This window comes from Melanerpes formicivorus, unplaced genomic scaffold, assembly GCF_026170545.1.
Source record: "Melanerpes formicivorus ecotype bairdi unplaced genomic scaffold, bMelFor1.0.p_v2 SCAF_6, whole genome shotgun sequence".
NCBI classification, from domain to species: domain Eukaryota; kingdom Metazoa; phylum Chordata; class Aves; order Piciformes; family Picidae; genus Melanerpes; species Melanerpes formicivorus.
This window is the reverse complement of record NW_027142358.1, coordinates 4,662,545-4,689,701: the sequence shown is the minus strand read 5'-3', so window position 1 is coordinate 4,689,701 and position 27,157 is coordinate 4,662,545. Positions and strand designations below refer to the sequence as shown.

The 27,157-nt window shown below is 45.5% G+C and overlaps 1 protein-coding gene across 2 annotated transcripts in view; it reads left to right on the top strand.

The window, feature by feature from the left end:
• MXI1 (MAX interactor 1, dimerization protein) overlaps positions 1-24,146 on the top strand; it is a 59,300-nt gene extending 35,154 nt beyond the window's left edge. For both annotated transcript variants that reach the window (XM_068139399.1, XM_068139400.1), the window contains exons 4-6: positions 19,709-19,823; positions 20,986-21,157; positions 22,273-24,146. In XM_068139399.1, coding sequence (XP_067995500.1) covers positions 19,709-19,823; positions 20,986-21,157; positions 22,273-22,436 — 451 coding nt within the window. In that variant the 3' untranslated portion in view covers positions 22,437-24,146. The remainder of the gene's footprint in view (positions 1-19,708; positions 19,824-20,985; positions 21,158-22,272) is intronic.
• The last annotated feature ends 3,011 nt before the right edge of the window (positions 24,147-27,157 follow it).

Here is a 27,157-nt window from a genome sequence, read left to right as displayed (position 1 = left end):
CCCAACTAAGATATGGTTTTGGGACACTTTCTGATGTGTTCTCTGCCCCTAGTGTAGAAAGAACTGTTAGTGCAATCTGTTTGGCCATGCCATGATGGTCTGCTGCTGAGAATCCTTTTGTTGACTTGCCTTCCAGAAAGGAGACTTTAGAGGAAACCCTCATCTTAGAAAGAAACATGGTCTGCAGTCAACTGTGCTCACTTACTGGCTGAGTTCTTGCATTCAGTATCCTGTGCTTAAGATTTCCAGAGTAGTGAATAGAAAAGGTATCAGATGGTGTGTTACTGGCTATTTACTGCTTTCAGGGGGCCAGGAGGGGGTCTGGTAGTTGCTGGGGATGTGTAATGAAAGCAGTCCTGTGTACCTAGATCGTATCTGATTTGGAGTGCATCATTCCCAGTGTTTGTTCTTCAATCTCTTCCCAAACTTGCCTCCTCAAATTTCTACTTGGGTGTGTTGCTGTAGTTTTCTTTCAAGCTGTTCCCTCTCCAGTTAGGTATGTTTGCTGTCTTGAAAAAAATAAAGACTGGGCAAATCCCCTCTGTAAGCAGCAAGCTTGGACCAGGGGAGAATCTGGGCTCAGGTAGGAAGTCAAGCATTCAGCTTTCCTTGCTCCATGTTCAGCCAAGTCAGGGCTCTGTACTTGCCATATTGCCCCCAAATGCATCTGTGGAGACTTTGCAGGAGGTGGAGTGGCTTTTATTTTTATATTTTTAATTCTTTTTTTCTTTCCTGCTGTTTGAGTGCTAAGAGACAGAAATTCTGATAAAACAACTTTTCTTCTTCAAGTGACTGACACTGCTCGTGGACCTGCAAGTGTTACTAGATACAAGCTACTTGGGGAGTTTCTGCCTTAGAGAACATGAGGTAATAGGAATATAATTTCTGAGACAGATTACCTGTTAACTGCAACTTTCAGGACTTTGTACCCTTGGTGCAGAAGCTAGAGCTGTGTGTGCTGATCTGTATCTGTGTATATATCTGTAAATACATCTGTATCTGGCACGTGTATTAAGGGCACAGCATAGCCCTTGCAGACTTGTGATAGGCAAAGGAAATTCAGTGTGCGTAGGAAGCACGGACAAGAAATGTTCTCCTTCTCCTTTCTGTACGTGGCCCATTTCTACCAAAGTATCACAATCTTGAGAACCTATAACCTCAATGATACACCAAGGTGGAGTGGGAAGAATCAGACACCCCATGTAGCAGATGAGGAGCAGAAATACATAGTGTGAAGGAATGGCATGAAGGAAGGAGTTTGCACTGACCCACTGCTTTGCCCAGTTGATCCACACCTCCAGCCAGTTGTGTGCTTTTTCTCTCCTTCACATAACTTATCCTGTGGCATCTCTTCCACCTCTGCTTCTTTCAAAACTTCATCCTCCTCACTCCTTGTGTTCCCTTTAGAGTCAATGATCTCAAAGGTTTTGTCTGGTCTGGTCTAGTCTAGTCTAGTCTAGTCTATTCTATTCTATGTCAGTGTTGCCCAGGGCCAGGAGGTGTTGCTGTTTTGCTGTTCTCATACCTTTTCCCTTCTGAAAGAGAAGAAGGGCACACACTTTGCTGCTGTGGCTGGCTGGTGAGGCTTGGTCCAGTATGGGCTAGTCCCTTGCTTTAGGTGTTGTGATGGTTAGTGCAACTGTGTAAAAGATGTTCATGGCTTGTCTATGAAATGAAACCAAAGTCACTGTGGTTGTTGCCTGGCTGCAAATGGTGCTGGTCATGCTGAGCAGTTTGCATAGCCATGGGCAAACAGACCAGGCAGGTTTCCTTCCCAACAGTGCATGTGATGACCATAAAACAATTCAGTGGGCAATGTGCAACCAAGGGTCAGGAATTCTCCTCTCATGAAGCCATTGGGTAATGTGGACAGGGCTAAGTTAAGGTCAGGGCAGAACACAGCAGATGGTGTTATGTACCTGCCTCCTTTTTTATGTGCCTTGGGAGTGTGAATTTGTATAGAAATACGGATCCCCTCTGCCTAGTGCTCTCTGTGTTTGCTCTTTGGTAGATCCTTACAGTGCCTGTGCAAAATTGCAGTCTCCCCTGTTTCCGAAGTAGTACTTGTTCCTGTCAGGTGCAGGCTGAATCTTTTATGGAGGTTTTGGATTTGTCCAAGTCTGGAGGAATGCAGAGAAGTCCCTGGATCCCAGAGCAATGGAGTCAGGTCTTCTGCCCAAAGTTCCATTAAAAATAAATAAATATTAAAGGCCATCTTTTGAAGGTATTCTTCATGTGTATACTGCAGCTTGAGCATCAGTTCCTATTAGCTGTTCAATAAGATTTTCTGTCCCTCTCGCCTGTTAATTATTTACCTTTGAGAGCACCATGACTTATTTAGCAAAAAATGAAAAGCTTTTGTAAAGAGCCTTTTGCTCTTACTGGGTTTTTTGCCCAGGAGTTTGAGTGCCTTAGGTCTCAAAATGAAGAAGAGATCACTGTCAAGGGGAGATTGCAGGTTCAGCTCACAGAACTTGAGGCAGGAAGGGGGATATAGCATTTACACAACGACCTGGCAGCTGCCCCAAAGGGGCTGAGGGAAAGGAGGAGGCAGAAATTGATACAAAATAAGCTTATGCACTGAAACTTGCCGTGGAAACAGGACGTGAGCTTGAACTGCAGTGTAACTTTCATACAGATAGACTCTGCAAATGGTATCAGTGGGTTCACACATGGTCCAGGCTGATAACAGTTCATATGATAAGGGTGTGGGGTTTTATCATGGTAGGTAGTAAACAGCTGCACAAAACATAGTCATGCTTATAAAGTCAAGTGCAGGCTGCTGTCTCTGAGTTGACTGGCTGCTGAGCTAGGGTAGAACATCTAAAAGCATCTGAATCATTTAGAAGCACAGCTCTTAATGACTCTCAGATGAATACTTGCTCTTCCACTTGGGCAATTGTTGGTGCTCCCAAGCTGTCTCTACAGTGCTGTAGTTACGCCTAGTCATTTGGAGAGCAGTGCCAAAGGTTCCTCTACCCCAATGGCTTACTGTCCAGGACAGTGAATAATGCAGCAATGAAAAGAGGGCATTTGATGCGTGCTGCTCTTCATGTGAATGACTGTATGTGTTTGTAGAGAAAGGGCAAGGACCATTCTGTGAGGATGAAAGCTGGCAAAGCCATGCACTCATCACAACGTATATGTAGAAAGGAAAAGGAAATTGATGCCAAACTTGATTGTGTTGCTTATTTGTGTATGGGCGAGCAGCCCAGGAGAGAAAAGGAACAGAACAGGAGAGTATCAGAGGCGATATCAGCCCTGAGGAGCTTAATGAAGAAGATCTGATCAGTCAAGAGTGTCTCAGGACCTGAGAACAAGCAGCTACCAGCATTCTCATCTGCTACTGCAGTCTGTTCATCTGCTCTTTGTACTGAGACCACAGGAGGAATTGCTCTGACACTCCCAGGAAGTCCTGGGAGATGTCCACCACATTTTCCTCCCATGTGGGACTTTCCAATGCTACTTAAAGGCACAACCTGTTGAATGCTTGGGGTGATTCGCTGTAAAATCACATGGCCAAAGTCCAGCCCTTAGGTGAGAAACGTTGTGCTCCTTCTAGAAACTCAGTGAAATTCTTCAAATGAGTTGTTCTGAAAAGGGGAGTGGTATAGCAAGCTTACTGGAGAAATCAGAGGCTAAAAAGAAGTTTCTTCCTGTTTCCCAGGTCTTTCATTCCCACCTATTTGGCCTTGTCCCCTGGGATGGGTCGAGTTGTGGGTTGCCCAGTCAGATTTTGCCCAGCTGTATGGGAATCTTCCTAGAGATCAGAAAGCACCATTCATTAGCCACATGTCAGTAATGCCAAATAGGGGGTGAGTGCTGGCATTTGCACAGATGCACACAATTACGTGCATGCACACACAAAGAGCCTGCCATTAAAATCTACATGCCCATCTCTTTTTAACAGGGGAAGACAGCCCCAGCTGTGTATACAGCTTGGTGTTTCCCTTTGATCTGTGTGTGTTTCCAGTGTTTCTCATCCTGGCGTTCTTCAGAGCTGGCTGCTCTTTCCCGTGTTTGCAGCTGCATAACTGCATACAGAGAAGCTCACTAGGGTGACTGTGGTGTAACTGCTTTCAGCAGCTCGGGGTGGGGGGTCCTCTTCCCTGCAGCCCCTCCTGTTTGCTTTGCTCCTGTCCTTTCCTCACCAAGCTGCACAGCAGGGAATTGTCTCATTCTGCTAATGGAAACTGTGCCTAGCAGATGCCTCAGGATCCTCCCTTTTCCTTTGCCTTCCTGCTCCCACACAACGTGGCATTGCTGCCCTTTCCCAGCTGCACGCAGCAGCTACAACTGCCACTCTGGAGCCAATCTACTGCTCTGTCACCAGGGTCATAGCTCAGAGATAGAAAATTGTCCTTCGCTTTCCAGCAACTTACCATGCTGCCAGTGCAGCCTGCTTGGGCCCTGTGCCTAAAGGAGAGCAAGAAACAGCACTCTGACTTATGTGGTGTTTGTGAAGCTGTCAAAGATGGGGCTGAGAGGAGTCATTTGGTTTGTCCCCACTCCCCAAGGCAGGATAAGCTCTATCTAAACCTTTCCTGACAGATGCCGATCTAGCGTGGCCTTAAAAGCCTGTGACAGCAGGATTGCCTGGGGAAGCAGAGCAACCTATTGCCCTGATTAACTGTTGGTACCACTGGAAAGTTTCTCCTACTGCCTAACTAAGAATAAAATTATTTCAGTGTTGTTCTAGAGGAGGAAAAAAAAAAGCCATCTGAAGTTGAATGCCTCTGTGTGTGTGAGGGGAAGAGTCCCAAATGCTGAACATAATAATTGGCTTTCATAGCAAGAATGACTCTGTGTAGACCCTACAATTATGCTGAGGAATTCTGGCTGAGATAAGCAATTAGAAGGGGAAAAAAAAAATTCATCCTTCCTTTTCTTGATGCATGTATTGCCACTTCACCTACCCAGAAAAGCAACTCTGATGCCAAAAGAAGTGGGAAACAGGATTTCAACACTTCGTGGTGGATATTCTATGTAATATGGCCCTGTTAGGAAACGTGCAGAGCCTGTTCTCTGTGACAGGACCTCTTTTAAACTTACCTTGGCTTGGAGGAGCAGCTAACAGGCTTGGTGTTCGCTGGAAAAAGCACATATAGGGATGTCTTTCAGTGAAGGGATTGTGAAGGGGGAGAACAGGAGAAATCTGGTATCTTCAGGAAAACATGTGAAGCCCTCTGGAATCACGAGTGCCTCCTGGAATTTCTTTGCGTTGTGGGGTTGGTTTACTTAGTGACTCTGAGAAAAATACATGTGATGGGGAAAGAGCAGAGTGGGAAGGGGGTTAGACTGTAGGTTTGACACATCGTATGTGGGTGGCAGCAGTCAGAGTGGAATGGAAGGCTGTTGTACAGAAGTGGGGGACGCCTATAAGCTTGCCAAGCTGGCTCTCAGGCCTGTGGAGGCAGTGCTGCCTTGCACTTCCCTTCAGCAATCAATGGAAGGCAAGCTGAATGAATTTCTTAAAGGCTTTTCTCTTTCCTTTTTTTTAAAGGTGCATTTGTTTAAACCATTCTGTAATTTAAAGTAAAAAATGTGAATAATCTTGCCAGCTTCTGTAGTCTTTTTATCAGCAATTCTGGTGATAGTCTGTGGCTCTTGAATCCCAGCACCCAGAGTGAAGTGTTTGTGTACCCCACATCAAACCAGTGTATGAGCCACTGTAACCTACATAATCTAAAAAAATAGAAAGGGAGGATTAACATCCTGTGTAGATGTGTATGTTTGGGGGATTTTAATCAGTCTCTGAGCCACTCTGGTGGTTTTGGTTGGGTTGGTTGGGTTGTTTGTTTTCAAGGGTCCTAAAGCATCATCTGTTGGACCTACTGGGTTAACAGTAGAACACCAGAAACTAAATGTTTTAAAGAAATAAGATGTTTGATTGCTTGAACAATGCAGCCTTCATCTGATGGTCTTGATTCAGACTAAACTCCTTTGAACTTTGCTGAAATTCCATCTTGGGGATTTCTTGGGACAGAACTCTCAGGTTTTGCTGCATACAGGGGGGGAAGCAGTGAGGGGTTATTGATCTGTTGGGAGAAGTGTGGCCATTTTATACTCTGGGCATCATTAACTAGCAAAGAAAGTTAAATGAATTAACTTCCCAGAGTGTCCTACTCTCTAGGCACTTCACATACCAGTGTCATTACTGAGCTATATGAGCACCTGAAAACCAAGAGTGGATTTAGCTGTGCAGTATTCCGTGAAGGAATTAGGATAAGCTGCATTTTGTGGATGAGCAGTGCGTGCTTCAGTTCCTCAGGGGATTTACCTGAGGTCATGCAAGCTGTCTGTGGACAGGTCTCCTAACTCTCACTTAAAGGTCTTGCCTGCTGCATAACCCTTTCCTGCTTGTGGAGAGAGCTGAAATGTCATCTCCATTTGGCTGCTGCCTCTCTCTTCCTGAAAGTGCATGCTCCTGGCTAGCACAGCACTAGGAACGTCAAGGAATCTGCGCTTCTGGTTTGCCACTTGGCTCTTGTGATAAGGAAGCCCAGCAGAGCCTCTCCCCAGCTGAATGGTTTGCCATTAGAATTACCCTTTTTTGTTGTGTTTCTTGGGTTTTAATTATTATTAACACCCCTGATTTTTATTTTTTTTCACACCAACAAGAAATTATTTCACACTGGGACATTGTATGGAGGATATCTGATAATCGAGCAGCAATTTATTTTGCTTCTATTCTTGAGGCCCTGTGAGTGAAACAAGCACTACAAAATAACAGGGAAGGAAGGGTGTGATTGTGATTATAATGCAGTGCTGCTGCAGGTATTGCTGTAAGCTCTCATGGCTGTGTTCTTAATATTTGTGTTCTACTAGTTGAGCAAATGGAAACTACTTTCCACCAAACCTGAGGACTGTGTGTGCCAGCTACTCTGTTTTTTGGGGTTTTTTTCTTTCTGTTTTTTTTCTGTTTTAAGTTTTCTTCTCAAACAAACCATGAACTTTTTAATGTCTGGTTTGTTCCCAGGTGGGACCCTAACCCTTTTCCTGCTGGGAGAATAGAGAGTGAATGAGTGTAAGGCAGCTAATCCTCCCACAAATGTTAGTTTATTCAACTACAGCTGTTCTTGGTTTGGTGGAATTAAAATCGTGTCCCTCTGTGGCATTGCTGACTCAGGCAGGGGTCATAATGATCTTCTCCAGCTGATAAAGAGTTTACTTGTGGAGTAGAATGTTCTGTGCTTAATGTAAAGACTTCTTGAGTCCTGTTGGAAACACTAAGAGTTTTGCAGTTGAGCTGCAAAAAAATTGAGTAGTTTTCTTGTCTTAGGGATAAATTTTGTCTTTCTTCCTGCCCAAGGAAATGGTTTCCAAGTGGCCAGCTTCACACTTTTTCCTCATCTGAGGTTGGAGGAGCTTTACATCTCCTGGCCTTCAAACCCGGCTCCTCTTTTGGAAGAGCTGTATTGACAGTGAGTTTGTATTAGCACACCACACCAGCTAAACAGAATGAAGGTGTATTTTCACACACTCCAGTACCTCCTTTCGAGATATCTTCTCTGGTACCTCTGTATCTGTGAGATCAGGACGTGACTCATCTGCCATCACAGTGCTGGGAGCTGTGCTTCTCTGTTCAGGTTCCCATGCTGAGTGACGTACATAGTTAATTTGAGTTAGCACTAGCTTCTGAAACACAATATTGCTGTCCTTTGAGTACAAAAGACCCCTATATCCAATAGGATGTCTTAAGTCCTTCCTCCCAGAGCTTTTTTCCAAACCATACATCTGATAGTGGCCTTAGCTGGCAACTCCATTTTCCTGGGAAGTTTGAGGTTAAATTTAAAACAATTTTACAAGGTGAAATTACATGCACGGCTTCCTCTGTTCCAGATGTGTGCCCTCTCTACCTGAAAGGTACTGCAGATATTTGATGACTCCTTAAGTATTTCTGACAGTGTGAAGAGGTATTAGATGAAGAGCACATGCTTTCCTTCTGGCATAAAAGATTTCATGTAAACAGCTATTCCAAATGGTCACATTCTTAGAATGTTTTGGGTTTTTTTCCTCTCAGGATTTTGATTTTTCTTCCATGAGGTGAGGAAGCTGGAATATAGCATCAGAAAAGAAATGTATGGGGTGGGAAAAAAACCCACAACTCTGTTTTACTTTATTGAACAGTAAAAGTCAAATTGTCTTGTAGTAGCACTAGCTTATCTGTGTAACTTTTAATGACAAAAAGTACATAGTACCAGATCAGAATATATTCCTGATATCAACATATTCCATGCTCATTACTTTGAAAACAGAAAATATGTTTTCCAAAATAGCAAGTTGGTAGCATCCTTTACTCTTTCGTTGTTGGACAAATGTCCATCTTACAAAGCATGTGATTGCTTCTTTTGACTACTTGATGGCATTACTAGTTTAAAACCTTACTGTATTTAGTAGACACTAAAGCCCAGGCTCTCTTTTGGTAGTATTGTGAAGAAACAGAGGTTCTGGTTTGAGGGACTCTCTGTGCCTGTACTTCTCTGACATCCTGTGGGCCTTGGGTAGCTTTTCCACAGTAGCCAGGAGAGTAGTCCAGAGGCACTCCACAGCTACCTAATGGGAAGCTGCCAAATATCTCAGTTTATTCCAGTCTCAGTGCGGGCAGGTGGCCTTAAAGGGTCTCTGCAGGTCCCTGATAATTCATGTTTTCAGGTTTGCACCAACACTGATTTATCTTTGAGAAGCTGTAAGGACTCAGTGGTAGTAACTCTGGAGAGCTCTTCCTGTTGCCTGGCAGTTTTAGAAGAGGCAGTTAAGGATTGTGAGGCGAGAGCATCCCCATTTCTCCATGTCTGACTGCAGACACCTTGCAGGAGCCTGAAATACCTCCTTTCTTTTCAAAGGCATGGTGCTTAGCCAGGAAACCTCTGAAGAGAGTAATCAAGAATAGCTGGCAAGTTTGGAAAATCTTGGCTATCTTTGCCAGTGACCTAATTCTAGCAGTAAAGCTGCAAATCCATACACGGTTGCAAAGCAGGTTACTGCCTCCTCTCTGGCGAGGCAGGTGTCTGATGAATGGTGCTGCTGCTTTGCAGGCATGGAGGAGGAGGAGGAGGACACTGCGTGCTGGTTGGAGCAGTGTGGCCAGACTCTGCGGCTGTGAGCAGACTGTGTATCCCTGGAAGGATGATTATAATGGCATTAGTGAGAATGAGGGCACAGGACACCGTTGGCTATTTAAAGAGCAGGTCTATGTTTAAGCACCTTTTAACAAAGATGGAGTTTTTATTAGACTGGGCTAGGCAGGGCTTTATAATTAACCAGCCTGGGTTGCACGTTGGTGTTTACAGCTTGCTTTGCACATTCCCCGATAGCCAAAGGCAGGACTGGAGATGGATCTTGCTGCCAAGGAAGCAGAGCTGTGATACTTGTGTGGTTGTGAGCATCATTGAAAAGTTGGTGCCAAGTGGTCTTGTGCAAGAGGTACCTAGATGTGACCATATGTCCTGGTTTGAGGCCGGACAGACCCTCTGTTGCCCCTGAAAGGGGCAAAAGAAGGACACTCACCCAAACGGGTTGGAAAGTGATGGAAAGTTTAAATGGAAAAGCAATTAGTGTTTCACAGAAACTACAGAGCATAGTGACAAAGAAGCCCAAAGCATAGAGAGTCCTTTACACTACACCCAAAGGTCCCCCCCAACACTTCTCTTCTCCGCACCTGAGGGTCTACCCAAAAACCCCTAGGGCTGTTTCTTACCCCCGCACTGCTAGGCTAGTCTCAGGCTGGCCAGGTCTGAGACTCCCCTCACCCCTTTCTCCTCCTGGCATTAGGCCTAGACAGGCCTAAGAGACCTTGAGATACTCTCCCACCATTACCCAATAGGGAGCATCTCTCAGGGGAGCAGAGAGGGAAGAAAGAGGAAGAGAATGGCTTTGTAGATGAATTTATAGGAGACATGAATTATGGGTAGAAACAAGCTGTTTCCTGTGTCCACCTACTGGGTTGGACACTTAGGACACCGAAGGTGTAACTTACGTGGCAGTAACAGGAGGCACCCAGCCTAAACTGCCACACCATACTGGTGGCACCTGGGCAGTGTTTTTAGGTCAGAAGGAGAACGTGGTGTAGAGTATTTATGGCCTGGGACAGCTATAGGGTTTAACATACTGTTGTAAGCACAGCTTAGCCTGAAAGAGGTTTAGCTGGTAACATTGTGTATTCTGCTATTGTAAAGTTCAGTTAATTATATTCACCAAGGATTAAAATACTTCATGGCTAATGGCCATGATCAATAATAATCCTCAATATATAACTTCAGGGGGTGACTAACTTTGATAAATAGTAATAGACTGCTCTAGAGCATCTGTTGCTGTTAGGCATTTCTTTGCAACTGCTTTCAATAAAAGGCACAGAGGAGCTGAGAGAAGGGAAGAGAAACTGAGGGATGGGCACTGAGAGCTTGGTGCTAGATCTGGGTGAAAATGAAGGGGTGAGAGAAAATGCCAGGCATTGATTGACTCCATTCCTCTACTGGGCAGATGGGCACCTGTGCTGCTCCCACCACCTTTTCATTGTGAAGCACAGGCTGTTGTATTTGATCTTTCTTTATTGAATTGGTCTGTTGTATTGGTGCCTCTGAAGATCAAAGGGGTTAGGAAAGGATGAGTAGTCAAGCTCCCAAACAGCTGAGTCCGTTCTGGAGGAGGCATCTTCCAAAATGGTACTATTTTTATTACTGGGAGCATCAGGATTCAAACATTTATTTATTTATTTGGGGTTTTTATTTTGCTATTCCTTTAAGCATCCTAGTTTTTTGAAGTCATGGGATTACAGATGGTCTCCTATTATTATTTTACTCATTTAAATGAAGCTTCTGTATTCTAACCCTCTAGTTCAAAGAGAAAAACGTAAAGATATGCAGCAAATAAGACCCAAAGGCCCTTCAGAAGATATTGTGTGAATAAAAATAGCCCTAGACACATCAGTTCAGAATCATAATGTTGTTTTAGTCTAGTATTTGGGATCTGCTTGATTTAGGAACTCTTGAGTGCAGTCACAAGATCCTGTTTAGACATCAGTGAATCTGGAAACCTGTATTCTTTCCAAGAGATTCCAATCCAGTAGACTGCTGGAGAAAGGCAACAGAAGGAAAATGCTGGACAGGCTGCTGCTGGACAGGCAGCTGCTTACCTTAAGACTTACAGCTTCTGTTGCATATGTGGAGTAGGGTTTGTGTGCCTACAGAAGTGGCCCTTTTCGCCAAGTACTTCATTGGTTTGGCAGGATGCTTTCCTTCCCAGTGTGCCTTGTCTTTGCCTTTGTGACTGGACAAAACGCTGCCATTGCAGAGCTCATCGATACATTGCTGTTAGTAATTCATGTGTTCATGGGCTGGAATCGGGATGCTGCTTTCTGGAGCGCTCGTCATTTCCCCCTTATGGAGCTTGTCACAAGGCAGAGGAGCATTGATTTGTGTCACTTTGAAAAGCTCCATCATTGCCTTGTTTGTTTGTTTTATTTTTAATATCCTTACTATTGTTTAACCATAGGTCTCATCATTTGTGATTGGTTTTTTTGACTGCCCTCAGTTTGAGAGTACAGTTGGGTGCATGTTCATCTTCAGCTTTTGCAGATAGATCTGATGTGGTTTGGATCCTGATGAAAATGTTCCCCACAGAACTCTTTATTTTTAAAGTCCTCTTTATCACAGTATCACCAAGGTTGGAAGAGATCTCAAAGATCATCAAGTCCAACCCATTACCACAGACCTCATGACTATACCATGGCACCAAGTGCCACATCCAATCCCCTCTTGAACCCCTCCAGGGATGGTGACTCCACCACCTCCCTGGGCAGCGCATTCCAGTGGCGAACGACTCTCTCAGTGAAGAACTTTCTCCTCACCTCGAGCCTAAACTTTCCCTGGCATAGCTTGAGACTGTGTCCTCTTGTTCTGGTGCTGGTTGCCTGGGAGAAGAGACCAACCCCCTCCTGGCTACAACCACCCTTCAGGTAGTTGTAGAGGGCAATGAGGTCTCCCCTGAGCCTCCTCTTCTCCAGGCTAAACAATCCCAGCTCCCTCAGCCTCTCCTCACAGGGCTGTGCTCAAGGCCTCTCCCCAGCCTCGTTGCCCTTCTCTGGACACGTTCAAGTGTCTTGATGTCCTTCTTAAACTGAGGGGCCCAGAACTGGACACAGTACACAAGGTGTGGCCTAACCAATGCAGAGTACAGGGTGACAATGAATTCCCTGCTCCTGCTAGCCACACTGTTCTTGATACAGGCCAGGATGCCATTGGCCCTCTTGGCCGCCTGGGCACACTGGTGGCTCATGTTTAGGCAGCTGTCAATCAGCACCCCCAGGTCCCTTTCTGTTTGGCAGCTCTCCAGCCACTCTGACCCCAGCCTGTAGCTCTGCATGGGGTTGTTGTGGCCACAGTGCAGCACCCAGCACTTGGATTTGCTGAATGCCGTCCTGTTGGACTCTGCCCATCTGTCCAGTCAGTCATTTATAATACTCACGTACGTCAAATCTTTTTATTGTCGGCCCTAAGTTTTCATGTCTTTCTTTACATTAAATGATAGAAAGGCTTTAAAAAAAAACCCATAAAGATCTAAAAGTTTCTTCATTTTTTTTTTTTCGTGGTATTTTTATTAGCATTTGGAATACAAATACAGTGTCATCCGTAGAAACTAACTAGAAACAAAGAGGCACATGAGGGTGTACCTCCTGCAACTGAGAGCAAAGGCATGAAAACAAATCATTGTCAGAAGAGACCCAATTTAAATCAGAAAGGAGGGGTTGTTTAGAATTATTTCACAGCTCAGGTGGAGACTATTAACTTTTAACTGCATATTTCTGAGCCAGGTTTCCTTCTCAAACGTGTCTCGTCTCTCTGGTGTCCTGTGGAATCGGGGTGAGCGGGTGTGAGTGTGTTTATTGCAGGCTGGCTGGACGCCACCACAGCTTTATTGCGCGTGGCTGGAGGGCTCGCAGCGGTTGCATAACACTCTGCAGCAGAGAAGGCACAGCCTCTGCCTGGCTGCCTCTCCATCCCTTGTCCAGGTGCTTGGCAAAAGCTCTTCCTTCACTGAAGCACTCAGTGAAGCCGGGGGCGGGGGGGGCAGGGGGGTGCAGGGGGGTGCAGATACTGCTGCAGAGAGGTAGCCTGGTTAGGGGTTAGAGACAGAGGTAAGGAAAAAACATCAAGTCTTAATGCTGGCTAGTAGAGATAAGCATGTTTCTGACCTGTAAATTACTTTTAGAAGGAAACCCTATTTTCCCCTATTTTTCCCTGCCCTGTGGTTTTTGCATGTGTTTCTTATTACTTTTATCTCAAAATCATTCTCATCCAGTGAATTATTGATGTGGGGTCAGTTGCATTTCTCAAGGACTTGCTTACTTTAACCAGTGATCCCTCCTGAATTTTTTAAGCAATCTATTGCTTCTGAAATCCAAACAAAGTTGGTGGTTTCTAATTTCAGGGTTAAATTAGACTCGACTCTGTAAAGGTGCAGAGGGAAGAGGGGGGAAAAGGCAGAGGGGAAGTATGATGATGTCCTTTTGCATGTTAATCCTTCTGCTGGTTCTTTTGGTGCTTGGTTTGGTTCTGGTTTTCTTTTGGTTTGGTTCTGGTTTTCTTTTGGTTTGGTTCTGGTTTTCTTTTGGTTTGGTTCTGGGTTTTTTAACATCCCTAGGAGATCAAGTGTCTGATTTAGCCTCAGTGGGACTTCAGCATATTCCTAATGTTGAGCACATGCTTAAGTCCACTGTTGAATTCAAGCCCTATAGACCTGCAGGCATAGTACAGAAATATCTGGGAAATGCTCTTCTTTTCCCTCAGATGCCCCCTTCTTTCAACATGCAAAAATCATAATTCAGCATTTTGAAATGCTGCTAGAGGCAAGTTGGTCATATCCTGCTGGGAGGGAGGCTTAAGCTTTTAAAGATGGGAAGACTGTGCATGTGTCTGTGTGTTTTGCAGATGCTTGGGCCTTGATTCAGCAAAAGTCTGTCAGCAGTGTCTGACTAGGGGATAGTGCCGAGTCTGGTAAACCCAGTGCTTCAGAGTTAAGTGTGCACATGTGTTTGACTCCTCAGCAGAGAAAGTTTCTCATCTCAGTTTCCATTGCTTCTGCTCGTGGTGGAAGCTGGGAAAAAAACCCACAATCTTCGACTGAAAAACTCCCACAACCTCAGAACCTGTCCTAGCAAAGAAGCCGCAGTCTCTCCAGGGATGTTTACATTCAGGAATGGCTGCAGGCATTGCTGCAACGTTTGCAAGAGGAGGATGTACCCTGGGGGGAGGGTGTGCGTGTGTGCACTGTGGTTCGTGAGTGCACAGGGGCTTGGCTGAACCCCTTGAGGGGTTTCCTTGGGCATTGAAGGTAGGTAGATGTCTAGCCCTGTGTAGCAGTTTGTTGACCAGCAGACACAAAGCTTGGAGAAGAGGAAATGGGGAATAGTTTTTGCACTCATACCTTGTCCTGCACTGCAGTTTTGATCCAGGCAAAAGGGAGCACGGTTCCTGCAGTAGAATTTGGATGCGTGTTGTTCAGTGAGACAGCTGAAGCTATGAGCAAAAAGCACGCATAAATAAAGGCTTCTTCCCAGTGCTTTATATAATCAGAGTGGATGATGTCATTGGGAGCTGGAGAGGAGAGCAGGCTGTGAAATTACAGCCCTCTGCAGCCAGGCAGAGCCAAGTGCAAGGAAGGGATGCACAGGGTGAGAGCCAGGCTCCTCTCCAACAGAGGCTCAGGACAGAGGGTCTGGGGGCTCAGGCGTGGAGAGGAGCTGGGGTAGAACTAGCTAATGTGAATGCAGCTCTCACACAGCACAAAGGGAAAGTGGGGAGAACTGCACGTGTCCAGTGGGCAGCAGTGGGGCTGCCATTTTAGGAGCCAGCACACTCTTCTACTACATGCAGCCACCTGTAGCTTGTTGTAGCAGGACTATGGGGCTGCTGAGCTTGCTCATCCTTCTTCTAGTTCACTCTCCTGGCTTGTTCATTTAGGAGCTAATGTATCTTTTCTCACAGCAGCTCCTGGCAAAGATGAGAATGCATCCTCACTCTGCTTCCCCTCTGCATCCCAGAGGAACGTGGCTTTTGGGCTCCCAGCCCTGCACAGAGGAGGAAGCAGAATGGGCAGAGTGGTGCTATGTTAGCTAGAGTAGCCAGGTGGAACAAAATAAAAGGCTGTCCTCAGCTCTTTGGGCTGGTTTTATGTAAGTGCTCTGCTCTTTTTCTGGCCACCCTGATGCCCTACATGGGAATCTTCTTCCTCATCAGGAGGAGTAGCAGGAGTCGCTGGACCCACTTTACTCTTGGGAAAGAGGAGCACCTCCTCCTTTCAAATCATCCCTGGATTCCTTCTTCAGCACATCCAGCACCTCCCACGGGCTGTGAGAGCCTGGGTGTTTTTCCAAGGCTACTTAGACAGGGGAAAGGGCTCCAGTTTCTCCCATCTCCCCTGTAGCTAGCGTGCAACGTCTTGTGCCTCAGCTGAAACTGGAATTCTCTTGTCTTCCTCTGCCTTCCCCAGGCTCAAGGCAGCAGCCCTTCACACCAGGCTGGAGTTGTTTCTCTGTTATATAACAATGTGGGCATTTAGAGTTGTTTTTGCAGAGATTGGCAGATGCGTCGAATATTGGCATAATCCAGCGGTTTGCATGGAAAGCTGTCTGGCTCCGTCTGGAGCCCGCACACTGCTGCCATTTTCCTTCAGTACAAGAGCCTGCGGCGTAGGTAAAGCCACCTTTGCAGCAGAGTCCAGGTAAACAAGGAGAAAAGACATTCCCATGGTGGCCTGACCTTGTGGGATTACAGGTGTCCAGGTACAGCTCCAGGACTTGATAAGAAAGATTAATAGGTTTGTGATTGCTTTCTTTCTCAGATGGTCTTTTGCTGAAGTTTGCTGTGATGCTTTTGATCTCTAGAGATTGATTCATTATTTATTTCCCTGGGCTTTACTGAAGCCACCCCTCAGTGCATCAGACCTGCCTGTGTGCTCTCTGGTTTGCCATCATGGCCTGTTTGGGCTGTTGGAAGTTGAGAGAGGTCAGGGACTGTGACCATGCTAGATTTTTAAAATAAAGAGACAAGGTATTGAGCACTGCAGAGGGAAGAGAGCTGGGGGAGCTGGTTGATTTGATCTCACTGAGGGAAAGCCACACTCACATGCAAGATGGTTTGTGGGCCTGGTTGCTTTTCACTGTCCCACTGCACTGGGTCAGGCTGTTCCTGCCAGTGTCCCCCCTGGCAGTGGGAGGTGGCTGCTGGGGCTGAAGGGCCAGGCCATCCCCGGTTGACAGCAGCCATCCCCGGCTCACAGCAGCCTGTGCACTGGTGCTGGCCTGCTGCTGGATGCTCGTGTAAAGCTCTGTGTGTTGCCCTTGTTCTGGCTGTGCTTGGAGGGATGAATGCACCCAGTTTGCAGTGGCATCAGAGCTCAGAGTGCAGAATGAAGGGAAAATCCAGCAGCAGCACAAACGTGATAGATTTGGTCTAATCCTTTCCAAACTTGCCTTGGCTCAGCCAACAGCACCTGCCCTTGCAGTAAGCTCCTTGCAGGAGCCCTGCTATGTGCCGTTGTGAGTTTATCAGCTTGTGTTCACACCCAGTGTTACAGCCAGGTGTCCTCTCCTGATGTCTGGTATGCCAGCAGAGACCATCACCCCTGCTGCAGGCCACAGCATTTGGCAGCTGGCCAGCAGAGTTGCTGCCAGGACTAGTTGCTGTGAAAATCACCTGTGTGAGCCTAGGCCAATCTTCTGGGCTTTGAGAGCCAGTGTGGGAATCCAGAACTGGGGGAATGTCCCCTTTGGGGCTGTGTGTGCTGGGGAAATAACTCTCTATAAACTTCTCTAGTGTCCTTATGAGGACAGACCCTCTGGCTGCTTTGTCTTCTACCTGCCCTTATGAGGGCCAGCAGAATGCTGTAACCTTCAAACCACCATAGCACTGAGACAAAATGGGAAGTGTGTTTATTACATGGCTGGATCTTTGCATGTAGATATCAGGTTGTTCTCATCAAGTCTGCAACTAACCAAGCTTTTGACATGGCAGACCAGTGCCATCCTTTTAACTGTGGTGTCTGCAATCCAGCCAGTGCTCACTCCGCCCAAAGCTGATTGCTCATTCCAGGAATTGTGGTTCCTGGTGTAGCACCTTCTCTGGTTCCTGGTAAAACCTCCAGTGCTGGGGCTTAGCCCAAAGCTCAGGCTGTAGATGTGTTGTCCATTTCTCTCCACATTCAGGAGTGGGCTGTGATACATTTGACACTGGTTAGATGTTGATTCTCCAAGGTTTTTGTTTTGTGTTGCAGGAATAAAAACATTTTAACCAAGAGCTGGGAGCTGCTTCTGCCCAGCAGAGCCAGGGGGCAGTCTGTGGTCCCTACCTGCAGCAGGTGCTATTTAATGAGTCCCCTCTTAGGTGTAACCTGCTTCTCAGCCCCCAGATCTGTGCACACATCTTTGGCTTTACACAGCTGCATTTTTAACTTGGACTGATCCTGCATGTGCTCATATTTATGCTGTGAAGAGACGTGTGCTGCTCTGTACTGCAGCTTGCTGGCTGTGCTCTGACAGTTCTCTGCCTAGGTGACTTGCCTCTGCGGCCATTCAGGAAATCTGTGACATAGAACCCAAAATTGGGTTCAAACCCCAGAGTGTTGTTAACCCATGAGATCAACCTCCTCTTCCTTTGTCTAGCTGCAAGAAGTCAGTGTGCAGTCTCCTGTTGGATGACATGAACTGTAGTGACAGTGTGAACCAGCAGTTTGTTGCTGGCCATGCAGGCCATCATGGGACACTGGGCAAACACCTGTAGTGGGTGCACACAACTCCTGTTGATCAAGGAGGTTGTAGTCAGGTGGGGGTTGGTCTCTTCTCCCAGGCAACCAGCAGCAGAACAAGAGGACACAGTCTCAAGCTGCGCCAGGGGAAGTTTAGGCTCAAGGTGAGGAGAAAGTTCTTCACAGAAAGAGTTGTTTGCCATTGGAATGTGCTGCCCAGGGAGGTAGTGGAGTCACTGTCCCTGGAGGGGTTCAAGAGGGGATTGGATGTGGCTCTTGAAGCCATGGTTTAGTTGTCATGAGGTGTTAGGTATTAGCTAATAGGTTGGACTTGATGATCTCTGAGGTCTTTTCCAACCTGGTTGATTCTTTGATTCTAAGCTCTACATTGAAAAAGAGCTTCCAGGTAGACAAACAACCCCTCATGTCAGCCATATGGGTTTAATGTGAGCAGGGTTTGCCCTAGAGCAAGCCGAGAAGTAAAAGATGAGATTGATGTGATAAGTATTTTTTTCAGTTTGATTCTTTTTTTATTATGATTTGCCTTTCCCCACCCCTCAAGCTGTTAATATTTAATGAAAACCACGTGCTCTTCAAGGCCCTTTCCGATGGCACGCAGCCCTGTGGCTGTTCTTGAGGCAGAATGATGGACCCTTCGTAAAGAGATTTATAACAGAAACAGTGAGGAGCTCGCAGCCACAGCACCACTACTGAAACTCCCCTGCACTGACGGTTCATCAGCAAAACCCCTGACCCTTCCACCCTTAATCATCCTTGCTTGTCACTGACATAATTGCCTGATTACAGACTCCTCTCCCCCACCCCTTTCAAAGCGGGTGCAAGAGTGAATTTGAAAAACAAATGGAAATGAACTGTCCGTGCTCTGGTTTTGTTTGTTTTGTTTGCTCTTGGGTTTTTCTTTTTCCTTTTTCTCCCCCTGCATTGAGATGGATCAGGCTAAGATTCGGTTTCTTTGTGCATGAGCAGGGGGCAGGATAGGCTTTCAGGACTCCTTTGCACCGGTGTTTGTTGCATGTGAATGGTGGAGCTGATGTCATTGTGTTATTGATTAGGATGACAAGTTTGGACATAAATCATTAATGTCTGGCAAAGAGAGAGGGAGGCAAAAAAGGCAACCCACACTTGATAGTTTTCCATAAATCTGCTGCTCATTTCTGCATACGTGATACAGAGGAGAACACAGCAGGAGGAGCTTCCCTGTGCAGCCCAAGTACGATGAGCTTTGCCACTGCTGCCTGAACCATTTTTGCCAGAACTTGTTTCCATATTCTGCAGAAAATGGCTCATATCAGCAGCAGCTCTGTTGTGCTTGAGTCTGCCTTTGTAGACATGAGCCAAGGTCAGAAGATTGCCCAGGGGAAGGTCTTGGGTTCTCTTGTTCCCACAGACCTTGCAACCCCAGACCTGGGCCCAGGAAGGAGTTAGAGAGCAGTTCTTGGGAACCCCATCCCTCTGGATCCTCTGCCAGCAGGGACTATTTGGCTGGTTTGGGCTGACCATTTTTTCTCACTGATCTTCTCAATTTTGTGCCAAAAGACAGTGCTTAGAGCAGTTTATAGCAGGTGTTCCAGAGCCAGCAATGCACAAGAGTGCAAGGGGTAGCAGTCATTCAAAACAGCTGAAAGAAGAAACCCATGAGATGCTTGCACCCTGTGCTTGCATGCCTTAGCCCTGCACAAAGTTCATCCAGATGAGCCAGATTATCAGTTCAGACAGCAAGAAAATAAAGTGTCTGTCAGAGGTTAGCAATAATGCAAGTGTTGGGGAGCAGATGATGTTTGCAGTATAAATAGCTTAGTGGCAGTCTGTTCTGGTACCTGTGGGGAGTCTTGTGGTGTGCAGAAAGAAGAAAATGTGAAAACTGCATTTTGGGAGGGAAGTTGAGAAGGAAATGACATTGCCTTTCTGAAAGCACAGCTCTGACCCTCCTCTTCTCCCCTTGCAGCCGAGCTCACCTCCGCCTGTGTCTAGAGCGCTTGAAAGTTCTGATACCGCTAGGACCAGACTGCACCAGGCACACAACGCTTGGGCTGCTCAACAAAGCCAAAGCACATATCAAGGTAAGAGCTGATTTTTCCCAGCTACTTTCAGTCTGGGCTGTAGGAAGTACAATTCAGCTGTTCTCCCTATCTGGAGGCAACTGTGGAAGGAGATTAAAATCTTTTAAAAACCAAGCCAGAAAGCCTTGCCCCCTTGGTTCATCATCTGTCCTTGCTACAAGCCACGTTGTTAGGGAGTTCATAATGAGCTCTATTAAGTACAGATTTGGAGGGCAGGGGTCTTGTTCTGTATTGTAATTGTTCATTGACAGCTGCATCTCTTCAAAGACAAACATACCTGCTCTCAAATGGCTGCATTCTCATGGGCAATGCAGTGTTTTTTTCTGTGTGCTAGTGAGTTTCCACTGGCAAAACATTAGCACAAACCACGAGAGTGAGAGACAGAATTGGCTTGCTGGGGTTTCATGTGTGAACCTGCCAGCTAGCCCTGCACTCTTTTAGATTAATTTCTTGCAAAGAGAAGCCTGAAAAGAAAATGCAGCATTGTCAGTGTCTGGAAGAGGCTGAAGTACTTTGTCTCAGGTCAGGATGGCGGGAGGGAGGATGGGTGGTGAAGGAGAAAAAGCACTGCCGAGGGGATAGAGTTAGCCTGAAATGACTCCTCCTTATGCAATGTGCTTGTTGTAGGAAACAAAGAACAGTGCCCTGGTAGATTTCCCAGCCGTGATCAAAGAAATCTGTAGTAGTTATGTAAATCACTTACTGAATAGAAAACTGTTTCTGAGAAATCCTACTAAACCATGCAGCAAGGAGCACTGAACTCCCAAGGCACGTTTTTATGTTACAGTGGATCATAACAAAACCTGAATTGCTTTGGTTAAGGGATTGAGGCCCCTTCGTGGATAGGTTTGGTAATGCAAGTAACTTAACCCATGTGGAATGACCCACAAACTGCTGCAATTCAAACGGTTTCCCCTGGAGAGGCTCTGTCCTCAGAGACCCTTTGTACTAATGTGTATGATTTTTCAGCACTTGGGAGGTGGAAAAGGTGTGAGGAGATGGCATTGTTCTTAGGGAATGCAAGGCAGCTTGTTTCGGGGCTCTTTCGCAGCTTAAATACTTCTAGGACCTGGAAAGGTCTTAAGCAAAGCAGGTGGCTGGGCAGTGGAAGTGAGAGGGAAGGAGGGGAAAACAAAACTAATTATGAACTTGTTCACGTTAGAAACTTGAAGAGGCTGAGAGGAGAAGCCAACACCAGCTTGAGAACCTGGAACGAGAACAAAGATTCCTAAAGAGAAGACTGGAACAGCTACAGGGTCCTCAGGAGATAGAGCGAATACGAATGGACAGCATTGGATCTACCATTTCCTCGGATCGCTCGGACTCGGAGCGAGGTGGGTGTCCTCAATGAGCAGTGAATCCACAGGGCATGAGAGTCATCCATTTCTTGTCTCAGCTACCCCCTTCTTAGGGCCTTTGGTGATTAGGCTGCTGATTTTGCTCACACACGTGCACATGCACAGGTACAGACACACAGTTATTTATGAAGGGGTTAGTGTTTTGCATGAGTCCTAGTTAAATCTGGAAGAGGTGTTGCTGTTGTCAACCTGAGCTGTTTTCTGTGGTGTTTAAAGTGACCTGTTTCTCTGAAACACTCTCCAAAATGCCAAAGCATTAGTTAGGACAAACAAAGTGATCCCAAGATGACAGATAAATACTTGATGGTAAAGTTGAGATACTCGTGGTGCTCCTTGGTCTGCTGAATCTCTTGGCAACTCAGAGGACAATGTGAGAAGGTATCAATGGGACTGAAACAGATGTTGCAAAGCAGCATCCAACCAATCCAATCCAATAAATAAAACTCCTTTTGTAAAATCTAAACAAAATATGAACCAAGATACCTGGTTAATTGGATCTCTGCTTTCTATGTCTGGTCTTAAAAATAAGATCTATAGTCTAAAATCCACTGAGCAGCTCTGAGAGTAAGCCAGATCCCCCATGATAATGCATTGTAATGCCCAATGTGAGTGATCCCAGTTTTGGCAACACTGTATTAAGTGTCATATTTCAGGGTAACTTCATGCTCCATATTCTTTGTTACCCTCTGGTTTACCTGTTTCATTTTGCTGTCAACACTGAGGTAGGAGAGCTCCAAAGAAAGAGGTAACATTCAAGTTCAGTGTGTGGGGTGGTCCACCTACGCTGAAGTGTGCTGGAGGAGTCAAACCCCTTTGCTAGGTCACAGAATCACAGCGTGTTAGAGGCTGGAAGGTACCTGAAATGATCTTCTAGTCCAACCCCCAAGTCCCTAAGAAAAACTCCAAACTGGTGTCTAGTCTTTTTATAAATCATGTTGACTGCCCACCCCATTCCAGGGAGAAAACTGAAAGTCTACCTGCTGGAAGCTGCCTAATCCCTGAGTGTGGGAGTCCCAGCAGCTCACTGGCTTGAAGGGGCAGTTTGGCCTGTGGTGCTAACCTGTGTGCTTTTCTCTCGTTTTCCGTTTTAGAAGAGATTGAAGTGGACGTTGAAAGCACAGAGTTCTCCCATGGAGAAGTGGACAATATCAGCACAACCAGCATCAGTGACATTGATGATCACAGCAGCTTGCAGAGTATTGGGAGTGACGAGGGTTACTCCAGCGCCAGTGTCAAGCTCTCATTTGCTTCCTAGAACCAAGTGAGGCAACAGTGCAGGGTGAATGATTTTACTGGGGCGATCAAACTGGGTCTTAGATGCCAGTATCCTCTTTCAGAAATGCATATTGACAGCTAGTCCTGGAGAAACCTGTATATAAAGCTTTTTGGGTAAAGGAAGCCTCCACAGAAACCCACATGTGTTCATTTGGTCATGTAACCAATCCCAGTCCCTGCTGGCAAAAAGTTAGACCAAACACTAGTCCCTTTGAAGTCAGTGAAATCTGTTTGTTTCTGTGGGACCCGGATCTAGACCTTAGTGATGAAACACTTTGTTTTGAATTTATTTGTTTGAAAGAGGATACGAGAGACTCATCCCTCTCTTTACGTCATGAGATTTGAGAAGTGTCCGAATTTCTTCTAGTGCATTCAGGTTGAACAACCTAGTTTAGGCCCTTCTGAAGAGCTTTGTGTGGTCCTAAAAGGACCGTGTCCTACAGTTTATCACAATCCGATGCTGTCGTAACGTTCTAGGAAATCTAAAGAAGGCTTACGTAGCCTAGGGATGACAGTGGCGATAAGGAGGAAGGTCTCATTCTGTGCCCAGAGAGAGGGGGAGGGCAGCAAAGAGATGTTCAGGAGAGAACACCATTCAGCTCAGCTTTCTGTTGGACATCATTTAAAAACAGCAAGTACCTCTGATGCGTGGCTAAAGCGAGAGGTGCGCGCTTGTAATCTACCAGCACATCCTGGGCCGTGTCATGCCTCAGGCTGTGGCGCCCGCAGCAGATCTCCCAGTAGATGCGTGCTCATAACGCAGGCACACAACCAGCTGAGGACAGAGAGCAACCAGCACATACGAGAGGTGATATGACAGGAAGTCATGCCCGGATACTGAGCCACTATGACCTTTTTATTTGAAGAGATTTTTTGATAAACATTTGTAAATGTGTTGGGAGGGCAAACACCCCAAGTCTGCTGCGTCTTTTTAGAGCTTGTCCATACGAAACCGTAGATGTCTTTTATATAAATTTATGCCATGAAAAGATCTCTCTTTTGATGAAGCACTTGACCCAGTGAAATGCAAAGATGCTTTTTGCCGTGCGCACGATGGATGAAGGCTGTGCTAGCTGGAAGAGGCCAGGTTTGGTGGGGGTTTCTTTGGTTTTCTTTTTAGAATCATTCCCTTTGCTACTTTTGAAGTTCCAGTCCAGTAGTTAACCTTAGCTAAGCTCAGCACGTCTCTCATGTTAATGTAACGTTTTGACTGCACGTCCTGTTCCCAAGGGCCTTGCCATCTTACCTGTGCAGGTGCTGTTAAGAGCTGTTGTAGCAAATGTTTTCTGCTTTTCCTTGGAGAGGAGCGTTCTAACCTGCACTTTGAGGGCTTTGCTTTTATTTTTATTTTTTTCCCAATTTTTGTCTTTTTGATGGCCAGGATTATATTGTTTTCCAACTTTAAAAGACAAACAAAACCCCACACCTTAATAGAGTCCTCACCTATGGCATTGTTTGAAACTTTGTATCTCCTTCAGTAATTTAACTACCCCTCATTACTAAGAAGGAAAAAAAGAAGGAAAAAAAATGCTTTATGAAAGTCATAACTTATTGCTGATTTGAATGGGTTGTTAATTTCAGTCCTTTTAGAGTTTTATTTTGTTGTTTTAGGTAGGGCTGGGCAAAAAGAGGTAAAATAAAATAACAAAAAAAAAAAAGAAAATAAAAATAAAGACAACCATATTTAGCAGTGCAGTGGAATTGTGTTTAAATGTTAGCATATGGTCCCCATTAAAGTAGCACTTTAATGCCATTAAACATTTCTGTATCTGAAATGAGTCGTGTTCTTCCAGCTTGGTCATTCCTATCACTTCAGCTGACTCTTTGTCCTTCTGGTGCTCTTTGATCCTGCCATGAGAAGATCCTGAGCAAGTCTGTTGTAGACTTGGGTTATGATGAGTTGCTTATCTTTTAAATATTGTGATTATTTCCTCCAACTCTCCTCCAAAATGTATCATCCCCGTGCCTGAGTAGAGAAGTACTCCTTCTCTGGATGTAATCAATGATTTTGGTGGGTTGGGTTGGTTGGTTTGGGTTTTTTCACTTAATTTGCTTACTAAGTCTGAATCAGATAGCTGCTGTTAAATCTATTTTCATGCCTGTGTATGTAATCCAGTGGCTCAGTACATCTGTTCTTCTTCCTTCTGGGAGGTGACCTGGCAGCAGCAGGAATTTGCCACAGGCTGAGCTGAACATTAGGTTTACAAGTGGGACCTGAGCATTTTCAAAGAAGAAATGCTGCTTGGCATCAGTCTCTGAATGAGCAAGGTTTGGGACAGTCTTCTAAGTGAAAGGTGGGAAACTTTAGTAAGGCCTTATTTATCTCTTTGTTATTACTGCCCTTGAAAGCATTGACCACTGGTGCTGAGCAGTTGAATGCCAATGAGGTTTACTTATTTAGGACCTTGTTTCTGTAGCTGTCCCAGCACTTCTTCCCTGTTATTTCTGTTTGTTTTAAATGGCCACTTGGGAAAGAAATACCACAGCTAAGAAACACTGAAGTTCAAGGGGTGGGGATGTCTTTACTCTCCTAGTGGGCATAAAACAGTGACATATTTATGGCTGGGTAAATGCATCTGAAATGTTTGTTTGTATGCTCTAGCACCGGTTTGCTATCTAACCTTCTCTAGCCTTGTGGACTCAAAGGAGTCTTGATATCAAGTGCAAAAGCAATGGGAAAAATACAGCAGATGAGCTTCACCAGCCACCCAGCTGCTCAGCTAGCAGCAGTATTCCAGCCAGGAAGAGGACCAAGGATAAAACAAAGTAAAGAGCTTTTGTATTAACTGCTAAAGACATGAAGTTCCTTGCACAGGCACTGGGAAGTTTTGTGGCAGGTCTTAACAGGTTTCAGTTAGAGTTTGTATAGGTTCTTATGTGATGGACCATTTCTCTGAGTTGGTCCTGCATTGCTTTATGACTGCATTGTGGGCTCTGGCCTTTCCTATATGCTTGCACCTCACACGGTCTGTTGCATTCCTTGCATCTCCCGTCCCTGGTCTTGTCTCTTTGCATTGAAATGTTGGACTAATTGTTCAGAGACATTTAAGTTGTTTGTGGACACACCAATTTGTATGGTTATGCAGGACATCATTTAGAAGGAACTATTAGGACCATTGCCTAAAACTGCATGAATCCAAATTCTCCCTGTTGCAGCAAGGCACAATAACTCCCTGTGCCAGATCTGCTTTAAGGTCCTGTCGCTGTTCAAAGTATTATCAATGTTTCTGCTGCTAGCCACCCTGCTCTCTTGTGAAACAGAGTGAGTATCCAAAGGTGCAGATCCAAACTCTGGAGGGTCAAGTCTCCCTTACCATTTGGAAGCTGACGTAGTCCATCACGCTACTGAACTCTGAGAGATCATAGAATCTATAGGGTTGGAAAAGACTTCAGAGATCATCAAGTCCAACCTGTCACCCAACACCTCATGACTACTAAACCATGGCTTCAAGTGCCATGTCCAATGGCCAACAACTCTTTCTGTGGAGAACTTTCTCCTCACCTCAAGCCTAAACTTCCCCTGGTGCAGTTCGAGACTGTGTCCTCTCAACAGGACAATTCAGACTTAAACAGTTTTCCCTAGAGAAGTGCTCACAGAAGCTTAGTCTCTGTTTTGCCAAACTGTCCTTAAAAATAATTTTTAAAAAGTTATTTTCATTCACCCTAAAACATAAAGGCTCTGAAAGCATGTTTGCTGTTTGGGCTCCTAACTCTAGTATAGTTTTAATGCAGAACTGTGTGGGATTTGTGCTGCATCTGAGGCCTCGTTTTACTCCTCTGCAAGTAGAGTCAAGTGAAACGCTGCTTTCTGGGCCTAGGTTCTGCCCTCCACACCAACTGGTTTCATTCAGAGTAACACTTAACTCTGGCCAGATGGTAATTTGGGCATGGAATCACATTTTCCTTTAATCTTTGCAGCATTGTGTGAGGTTTTCCATAGTTTGCTTTATGGATGATACGGGTTTTCTGCTTTATTTTTCTGTTGTTTTTTCATTTGTTTGGGGGGGTTTGTTGTTGTTTTTTGGGGTGGGTTGTATGGGGGGGTGGGGTTGAGTAATAGAAGTCCTAAATGTATTCTGTTCTTCATTTTGCAAGGACATGGTGGCTTTTCCCATAAAACCAGAATTGGATGTCATTTCCTTAGGCAGATTGCTCACACATGCACACACGGCTCCCTCACACGCCGATTCTGTCAAGTCTTCCCTGTGTAAATTAGATCCCTGGCAGGTCCTTTTGCTACGGACAAACCCATTAAAAAGACCATCCAGCATTTTCCTCCTTTTGACACAAGTGTATTACAGTGTGTCATCTCGTGTCTGCAGACAAGCTGGAGATGACTATCTGGCTGCATTTGTCATGGTTATCCTGTGGCGACTTGTCACTTGAAGGTCATTTTAATGTCCGTTCCATTAGAGGCACGTCAGTGACAAAAGTGGTCTCAAATCCATCTGTCTCAAGAAATCTGGGGGTCATTAGAAATCAGGTTAACTGTACAGACCTATCATTTTTCCAGGTTCTGTGGCTGTGTTCTCCTGTTGTTTGTGTTTGAGCTCCAGTCTCTTGCTTCCCTGCATTTTGTTCTCTCGCACTTGCTGCTCCCTGTTTGTAGTCTGTGTTTCTCTGTTGCCGCGTTGAAATGGATGAAGTGTTTGGGTTCAGTGAAAGTGGGATCCATCATGTGGACTAGATGGAGACAGTCTT